We start from the raw sequence: 10,153 nt of genomic DNA on the forward strand, positions 1-10,153 counted from the left end.
AGTGGCAGTTTAATAGTACTTATAAAGCACATATTAACGCATTATTCTGCATAACAATATTTTAGATCCCTTATAACCCACACCTAAACTTAACAACTACCTTACTGGCTATTAATAAGCAGCAAATTAAAATTTATTGAGGCAAATGCCATAGTTAATAGTTACTTAAAAGTGAGAATTGGTCCCCAAACTAAAGTGTTTGGCTCAGAAACCCTCCACCTCCCCCGGCTCCACCCATATAGATCTGCTACAGGTAATTGAATGTATGTTGTACAGCAGCAGCAGCATGCCTTACATGGTCACAGCAGCATGTCTGTGGATATACTGACAGTAGCAATTATCTGTGCTTGCTCTGCAGATTTATTCCACCAAGACCAAACGCATTAACACTGTCATATGCATCACCATGCCAAACTACTCTGAGAGTTGTCATGACTGAACTATATCTATAATCATCAGCAATAATAACAGTAGTAAAAGTGAACCATGGCTTAGTTGATATACCTGAAGTTTATTGTAGTTCTTTTTGAGAACATCCTTTTTCTGCTGCAAGATGGCTGCAAAGGGTGGAATCTCCAATCCCATTCCTAGTATACTGTCTGTTTCTCGAATCTGGGTCAGGATCTGGGGGTCAAAGTTCACGTACAGCTCCCCAGTTTCTGGACTCTTGACGAGCAAAGAGGCTTGCAGGCCCACTTTGACTGCTTCCGTCTAAGAACAATAGATGAATATGACTGGCTATTTAGTTAAAACAAAGATAAAATTTAATTTAATTCATTTAATTATTACAAGTCTTTAAAGATGACCAGAATTGATTTCTATAAAAATCTATAAAATATTTATTTAAAAAAACATGTATATAATCTATATAAAAAGGGAGGAAAGTAAATAAATGAACAATTACAGGATAAGAAAATTAAAACACATCACCAAGTGAAAGTGGCACATGAGCAAAGAGCCAAATGTGTCTAAAGCAAGCAGTCAACAGTACCTTATTTTGACTCTATAAGACAACTGACCTGTGCCATCCAGTTCTGATGATAAAGCACCTCAAACTCCAGCAGCACCTTGGCTACCCGGTTGTAATTTCGAATGATGGGTTTGGCATCTGGAGTGCTGAGTAGCCCAGGCATCTCCTGGAAGAGATCCATGGGCTCCTGGATGCAGCTGTACAGCTGCCGAGCCCACAGGATCCTCCCTGCGATTGGAGGGAGGTCTGGAGCAATGGGGGGGTCTGTCTTCTGCTTGGTGTAAATTCGATAGACCATCTCAATGTCCCTTCCGAAGTTTTGCAGAATTTTCTGGTACTTCTCACTGATGCCCAAGTCTGAGATGCCAAGCCTGGTGAATATGAAAATGACGGGGGATGTGTGTATTGCAAAATGTGGAAAATAAATAAATAAATAGTTTTTAAAAATTCCAAATAATTGTTTTGCTTTTAAATATTAAAGGAAAATAAATCAAATAAACCATTAAAAAACATAGTTTCCACAAAAATATTAAGCAGCACGACCATCTCCAACTGTTATAGTAATAATAAATGTTTCTTGGGCACCAAATCAGCATATTAGAATGTGTGAAGGATCATATGACACTGAACACTGGAGTAATGACTGCAGAAAATCCAGCTGTGCAATAACAGGAAAAAGTTACATTTTAAAATATATTAAATCTGTTTTTCAAAATTGCAATAAAATTTCACAGAATCACTGTATTTTTTGATACAGTAAATGCAGCAACAGAAACATTATAATTCTTGGTATCCCTTTAGATTAAGGAACACATATTCACTATTAACTTGGAGTTTCCCTCAATAAACCCCTAATCTGCTGCTTATTGATAGATAATAAGGCAGTTGTTGTAGTAGTTATGTTTAGGTATTGGGTAGGGTTAAGGGATCTAGAATATGGTCATGCAAAATAAGGCATTCATATGTGCTTTAAAAGTACTAATAAACAGCCGATATGCGAGTAATATGCATGAAAATAAGCAAGTAATTAATAGTAAATAGTGCTCCCTAATCTAAAGTGCTACCCATTTCTTACCAACTCCAAAAGTCTAGGTTACTTGTGTAACCCTCGTTCCCTGAAGGAGGGAACGGAGACGTTACGTCAGTGACTGACGAATTGGGATCTCGCCCGAGAGCCCAATCACCTTCGAGTGTTAACTAAACAAGCCAATGACAGTTGGCGTGCGTGTTTCGCCACGCGCACCCCGCCCCGCAGCGCGGGTATAAAAGGAGAGCGCGTGCAAACGCACATCAGTTTTTCGCTGAGGAGCCGAGACTATGTGCCCCAGCCATACAGCGGTGGTACAGCAACTGTGGCGATGGAACGTAACGTCTCCATTCCCTCCTTCAGGGAACGAGGGTTACACAAGTAACCTAAACGTTCCCATTCAGTCAGTCACGTTCTACGTTACGTCAGTGACTGACGAATTGGGATCCGTATGGAAAACGCCACTATTGCTGACCCCCTCCAGTGCCCTGCGGAAGCCGGCAAGTCCCCCCACACCAGCTGGGGCGGAAGATAGGACAGCGGCTAGGCAGAGGTGTCCGCCACTGCTGTTCCATACAGTGGTACATTGGATAATACTGGGAAAGCGTACCCAGTTGGGATGCTACGGAAGCCACATCCCGCACATAGGAGGTATCATGTGGAATTACACATATGGACTGGGCCAGGGCAGTACTACATATGGAAGTCCCTCTGGTAGACTCAACCCGCCTGGGGTGAGATCACTACACAGCGGAAATGGCATTGAACGACTGCCAGGGAAAGACACGGGCTTACCGTGAGGGGAGCCGTACCGTGTAAGAATACACATGTGGGATCACCCGAAGGGGGAATCACTACACACGGGCACCTAGCCCAGCACAAGGCCTGACATTGGGTATGCACACGAGTGCTGAGCCTGGCGGCTGGCACTCCGCCACGCCTGACCGCCGAGGGTCCGGGAGGAACTCCACCAGGGTTCGCCATGGGGAACTGATTGAGGAGCACAAAAGCGCACGTATCCGGTCCGTAGAGGGGAATGGCGCAGCAAGCGTGATCGACACCGAGCAGGTCCGGTGTTACTGCCTACCTGAGGCGAGTACACAAGAGGACACGGGCTCTACACGGAGATTATACAATCACCGACGTACCCGCAGTGGGGCAGCGAAGTGGAACACAGGGACCCAACCCGGGAGGCCGCGCGTCCCAGGGTGGGGTCTGAGTGCGCAGCGCGCCACTTACCTGGCTCCACTGCTGGGCAGGGGGCTCGTGAGGAGGCGTAGCATCCTTTTTTCTTCAATATCGCACAGCCCTAATATATATATATGATATTGTTATTGAGGCGTGCTTTTATGTGAGATTTAATGTTAAAGCAGGCTGGTCAAGGCATTAACAGTGTAACCTCTGGCCTGCTGCTCCCCAATTCTGTCTCTCTGTCTGCCAGCTGGACAGGTGCTGACAGCCCTTTAATTAAATGTTGTATTGTGCTGCTAAGCAAGATATTTATAAGGCTTTGTTTTGGACAGCTACTCTGATCTCCATATCGTCTAGGTTACTTGTGTAACCCTCGTTCCCTGAAGGAGGGAATGGAGACGTTACGTCAGTGACTGACGAATTGGGATCTCGCCCGAGAGCCCAATCACCTTCGAGTGTTAACTAAACAAGCCAATGACAGTTGGCGTGCGTGTTTCGCCACGCGCACCCCGCCCCGCAGCGCGGGTATAAAAGGAGAGCGCGTGCAAACGCACATCAGTTTTTCGCTGAGGAGCCGAGACTACGTGCCCCGGCCGTACAGCGGTGGTACAGCAACTGTGGCAACGGAACGTAACGTCTCCGTTCCCTCCTTCAGGGAACGAGGGTTGCACAAGTAACCTAGACGTTCCCATTCAGTCAGTCACGTTCAACGTTACGTCAGTGACTGACGAATTGGGATCCGTATGGAAAACGCCACTATTGCTGACCCCCTCCAGTGCCCTGCTGAAGCCGGCAAGTCCCCCCACACCAGCTGGGGCGGAAGATAGGACAGCGGCTAGGCAGAGGTGTCCGCCACTGCTGTTCCATACAGTGGTGCATTGGATAACACTGGGAAAGCGTACCCAGTTGGGACGCTACGGAAGCCACATCCCGCACATAGGAGGTATCATGTGGAATTACACATATGGACTGGCCCAGGGCCGTACTACATATGGAAGTCTCTGCGGTAGACTCAACCCACCTGGGGTGAGATCACTACACTGCAGAGATGGCAGTGAACGACTGCCAGGGAAAGACACGGGCTTACCGTGAGGGGAGCCGTACCGTGGAAGAATACACATGTGGGATCACCCAAAGGGGGAATCGCTACACACGGGCACCTAGCCCAGCACAAGGGCTGACCTTGGGCATGCACACGAGTGCTGAGCCTGGCGTCTGGCGCTCCGCCACGCCTGACCGCCGAGGGTGCGGGAGGAACTCCACCAGGGTTCGTCATGGGGAACTGATTGAGGAGCACAAAAGCGCACGTATCCGGTCCGTAGAGGGGAATGGCGCTGCAAGCGGGATCGACACCGAGCATGTCCGGTGCTACTGCCTACCTGAGGCGAGTACACGAGAGGACACAGGCTCTACACGGAGATTATAGAATCTCGCAAACGTGTTAGGCGTCGCCCAGCCGGCAGCTCTACAGATGTCTGCTATCGAGGCGCCCCACGCCAATGCCCAAGAAGATGCCACTCCTCTCGTAGAGTGAGCTCTCACTCCGAGGGGGCACGGTAAACGTTGGGCCTGGTATGCCAAGACTATAGCCTTCACTAACCAGTGGGCAAGTCTTTGTTTGGAGACAGCCTTTCCCTTCTGCTGACCTCCAAAGCAGACAAAGAGCTGGTCTGAGGTCCTGAAGCTCCGCGTACGGTCCATGTAAATGCGCAGAGCGCGAACGGGACAGAGCAGAGCGATGGCTGGGTCTGCCTCCTCCCGGGGCAGCGCTTGCAAGTTCATCACCTGATCCCTGAAGGGCGTGGTGGGAACTTTGGGCATATATCCGGGCCGGGGTCTCAGGACAGCGTGAGAGTTATCCGCCCCAAATTCTAGGCACGAATCGTCGACCGAGAATGCCTGCAGGTCCCCTACCCTCTTGACCGAGGCCAATGCGGTGAGGAGCGCTGTCTTTAATGACAGAATTGTAAGCTCTACTGACTGCAGCTCGTCCGGAAGCACCAGGTGGTGCGACATGCTTGAGGAATGAGAGGCCCGCAAAGACGAATTCGACGGGGAAGCGCTCACCGTAACCCTCAGGTCTCCCTGACCATGAACCGAAGTAGCCCTCCGAGAACCAGAGGAGCTAGAGCGGGGCATGGCAAGGGGGATACCCCCCTGTTTAATGAGGAGGTATCTAGACCGCAACGTCGCGATGGTCATGTTCCCGCACTGAGAACATGACTCATCCATGAGCGCTGCTTCAGCGTGCTGTAAGCCCAAGCACGAGAGGCAGTGATCATGACCATCAGATGGAGGCAGGAAACGACCACATCCAGAAACGCACGAGCGGGAAGCCATCTTTAAAAAGACGCCCGTCGCTCGTGAAGCTCCTTTAGATGGAAAAATACTCTTTTAGAGAAAGCGCTGAAGCGCCCAGGGGAGGTCGCGGCGAGACCGCAGAATGGAAGCTGCAGCCTGCCGAGGTTTCAGCAGCCTGGATGGCAACCCCCGCTGATACGCCGTCACACCAACGCCAGCTGTTTCTCGAACACTCGCGGAGATTCGTCCTGAAGAAGGCTCGGCTCCGAAGCGAAAAGCCGATGTGCGTTTGCATGCGCTCTCCTTTTATACCCGCGCTGCGGGGCGGGGTGCGCGTGGCGAAACACGCACGCCAACTGTCATTGGCTTGTTTCGTTTACACTCGAAGGTGATTGGGCTCTCGGGCGAGATCCCAATCCGTCAATCACTGACGTAACGTAGAACGTGACTGACTGAATGGGAACATATATGTCACCCTTGTTATTTTGTTATTAAAAAAATAATAATTACATATTACCTTTCAAATTTCTTGAGCACATATAAAGCCCGCTGAGTATTTTGAATTCTGTCAAATGTGTTGTCCATGAAAGTTTTCAGTTGGTTCTAGAAATAAATATTTAAAGCATAAGTAATCATTTTATAGCAAAAATAAATAAAAATAATAAAATAAATAAACAGAAAATGTACAAAACTGAAAACATACTTACATGAAGTTCACTAGTTTGTTTACAAAATTCATCATAGTCCTGATCAAAGTCTGTCCTTCTTTGGTCCAGGAAACTGTACTGTTTTTTCTTCATGGTCATCACAACGGCCTGGACATTCAGAGGACAATATAATTGCCAAAAACAAAGAAACTTGTAGTTGCAAGAGATGTGGTTTGATTAAAAAAAAAATCTTAAAACTATCTTAGTTTTATTTATTATATGCCGAAATGTGGTATAGTTTACCTAAAAATTTAGATAATTTATGATGTCATCGCTTTTTCAACCTCATATTGTTCAAGATTGTTTATTAATTGTTATATGGATCACAAAAATAAATGTTCACACTGCTTATTTCAATATAACAATCATAGTAATCAGTGCCAAGCTCCTAATGAACAAAAAAGACCATAAAAGTAGTCCATACAACTTGTGTGCTAACTTTCAAGTCTACTGACGCCACGTGTTCCTCAAAAATATTAAAGTCTTACAGGCTTGGAATAACATGAGAGTAGGAAAATTCTTATAGAATATTAATTTTCTTAGTGAAGTATTCCTGTAACAGGCTTTTGATAAAAAAATATCTTGTAGAAAAAGCATTTCCAGTTGGAAAGGTAAATATTCAGTCGTTTGCTACAACAGCACTCAGGCAGTGTGTACCAGAACACCTTAAATAGCCAGAGGAGCAGTTTGTTGTAAAATATTAATTGACTCCTACAGACGGTCAACTTTCAAAAAGAACGGGAGTTAGCAATAGATCTTTATCAGCATTTGTTCAATTATTCAGTCCTCCTGGAGCATAGGGTCCTCAGGGTCTAAACTTTGTTTCCATGGACACAAAAAATGAGAGTGAATAAATAAGCTTGTGACTGGAATAAAGAGATGCAATGAATGTTAATGGACTCATAGTACAACAATACTAGGTTAAATCTAAAGGTAATATTTGCCCTTTCATGCAAATCCAGGACCGGCCTGCCAACCTAAATCATAGCCTTTGTCATTCTAAAATAAACTACATTACTGATGTCAGATCAGCGTGAAAGGGCAGTTACTACTTATAAGTCAAATATATGGCTTTAGTTCCCATGCTGCTTAACGCTCCATGATGAGACATGCATTATGTTAAAAACAGGCTTTTCCTTTACAGTTACCTCCCATTTCCCCAACATATCTGCAGTCTGTCCACAGTAGGCAGCAGAGAGAACAAATACCACTTAGTCCATGTTAAGAATGCTAATTATAGCCAGAAAATTGTTATATATTGAATCAAACCTCCATCAAAATTGTACAGTAGTATACAGGTAAGGGGATACAGGTAAAGTAGGACAATATTAATATAAATTAAATTCATATAAATTAATATTTATCATTATGCATATATTCTTCCAATCCTGGACATCAAAGGGATAGTCCTTCCAAACATGAAAAATCTGTCATCATTTACTTTCCCTCATGTCGTTCCAAATTGGCATGTACAGTATATATATATATATATATATACAGTGGTGTGAAAAAGTGTTGGCCCCCTTCCTGATTTCTTATTTTTTGCATGTTTGTAACACTTGAATGTTTCAGATCATCAAACAAATTTAAATATTACACAAAGATAATGCAAGTAAATACAAAAGGCAGTTTTTAAATGATGATTTCATTTATTAAGGGAAAAAAGCTTTCCAAACCTACGTGGCCTTAAGTGAAAAAATTAATTGCCCCCTCCTGTTAAATCATGAAAGAACTGCAATTAACCACATTATTTTAGAAAGCAGAGTTAAATTTCACTAGCCACACCCAGGCCTGATTACTGCCAGACCTGTTGAATCAAGAAATCACTTAAATAGAGTGAAAAAAATGTGTTTTGAAGAATGTTGGTAACTAAAAAGTTTCGGTTGCCATTGACTTTCCATTTAAAAATTACAGTGGAAGTCAATCGTGTTTGGTCATCAACATTCTTCAAAATGTCTTCTTTTGTCTTCAGCAGAAGAAGCAAATGCATACAGCTTTGGAATGACATGAGGTTGAGTAAATGATGACAGAATGTAAATTTTTTGGGTGGACTATCCCTTTAAGTTCATCCCAAAATATTATGGAATGACATGTAACCATTTGTAGATCTACAGCAATAGCAAATTATCCAAAAGTGTCCCACTTTAACAGTATTCACCCTATGAGACTTACATAATATTAACATTGCCATTATGAACAGTACATTACAATGATATTAATCAATTCTAATTATACCCCCAACTGTATAATATGGTTCTTGTTATGACTGCACAAACTGAGGTGTTTGGCAAACTCTCATTAAATTTCAGCTTATACAATTCTTTTAGTTCACTAATAAATGCCTCATCCAAATTAAACATTTATATGCCACTAAAGAAGGCAACGTATACTGACCTATGCCAGTAATTACACTATTATCTTCTGGGTATGTTCTTTTGTCTTCTGGGCAAATCTAAAAATAGATCCCCCTGACTACTACATCATGACCATGATACCTGAAATCTGGTTGCCATGGTTTCCAGTCCCTCAATTTTGGAGTCCTGCAGGGCATTGTAGGTGGAAATGGTGCTAAACATGTTCAGAATTTTGTTCAGCCGTCGCTGAAACGTGTCAAACTTGCCAAAGATGTACATCTCGCTAAAGTCAAACTGACGCTCCGAGGGATTCTCCTCCAGCTTCTGCTTGGTTTTTTGGAAATATTTCTGGTATTCCTAAATTATTGGACACAGAAATTTGTGTTTACATCTGGTAGACACTTTTTTCCCCTAAAGCAACAATCAATATATTCATTATATCAAAATAAAATGTAACATTCAATTACTATTCCACCACTTATTATCAATAACTACATTTGTGTGTAATACTTATTTGTGTTCTTCTTGTATTTTCCCTAAAAGGGACGAAGGTTAAGTATAGTGTTCAAATGCGGTGTATAGCAGATGAACACTAAGTAAATAAGTAAAAATGGAGCCACATTAATGTGACGCTTGTAATTTTAAATCATATATTTAATAGAAAAAAAGGTTATCATTTGAGCTGTAGAATTGTCTAAATTATCCATTTTCAGGTATAACGTCTGTCATGTCCATTTCTGGGAATCTTACAGATAAAGATACAGAGTTTATTGGCTTTACAAGGTCATGACATTGAAGTAGAACTAAATAAAGTCACATTAGACTTCATCCTAGCACAAATAATATTTATGTTGACTGGTTATGTGTTCTTCTTGTGTTTATCTTTGTCTAAAAGGGATGAACATCAGAGCCTTAAAGCTTAGTAAAATCTGTGTCTTGGCAAAATGGAATAGACAAATGTAGAAAAAGGAAGCTGTGGATGAAGGTTAAGTGGTGTGTTCAAAGGCAGTGTTCAGTAGACGTGCTCATAGAGCTGTATTATTACAAGTATAAGTATATATATATATATACACATCTTCCAGCTAAATGTCAAATTGTACCTGATTCAAGCGAATGGCAGCTTTAAGCTTCTCGGATACCACTTCCTGCGGCTGATCCCATATGGTTGCCGAGCCATTATTTGTAATATAGGCCTTACAGGCAGTAATCATTTGATTCGTAACCTAAGGAGAAAGACAATATTTCCAGTTTAAAGTATTAAGCCTGTGAAATTAAATGTAGCTATCTTGGGAGTCACCTCACTCTTACCTTGACAAAAAGGGAAGTGATCTTCTCTGAGGTGTTGTAGTAACGTGAGATGCTATGGATCATACGTATTGCATTTATAAGCCCAGGAATAGCTTCTACCATGGACACCTATAAAGATGCACCACGAACACAGTATTATCACAGGGTGTATTAAACTCTGTATAACAAACTTTATAAACTAGTTATAACACACTGCTACAGGCATTATGTACATAATTAAATACGAACTCAAAAATATGCGTTTCTTTCAGTGGAGTATATATATATATATATATATATATATATATATATATAT

The 10,153-nt window shown here is 42.9% G+C and overlaps 1 protein-coding gene across 1 annotated transcript in view; it reads right to left on the reverse strand.

Moving 5' to 3' along the window:
- dnah5 (dynein, axonemal, heavy chain 5) overlaps positions 1-10,153 on the reverse strand; it is a 132,123-nt gene that overhangs the window by 103,648 nt on the left and 18,322 nt on the right. The window contains exons 9-15 of the mRNA XM_016293920.1: positions 9,859-9,966; positions 9,651-9,773; positions 8,692-8,907; positions 6,197-6,304; positions 6,007-6,092; positions 1,020-1,341; positions 505-711 (exon numbers count right to left, since the gene is read on the reverse strand). Of these exons, the coding sequence (XP_016149406.1) occupies positions 505-711; positions 1,020-1,341; positions 6,007-6,092; positions 6,197-6,304; positions 8,692-8,907; positions 9,651-9,773; positions 9,859-9,966 (1,170 nt within the window). The remainder of the gene's footprint in view (positions 1-504; positions 712-1,019; positions 1,342-6,006; positions 6,093-6,196; positions 6,305-8,691; positions 8,908-9,650; positions 9,774-9,858; positions 9,967-10,153) is intronic.

The sequence above is a fragment of the Sinocyclocheilus grahami genome, unplaced genomic scaffold, assembly GCF_001515645.1.
Source record: "Sinocyclocheilus grahami isolate Dianchi unplaced genomic scaffold, SAMN03320097.WGS_v1.1 scaffold310.1, whole genome shotgun sequence".
NCBI classification, from domain to species: Eukaryota; Metazoa; Chordata; class Actinopteri; order Cypriniformes; family Cyprinidae; genus Sinocyclocheilus; species Sinocyclocheilus grahami.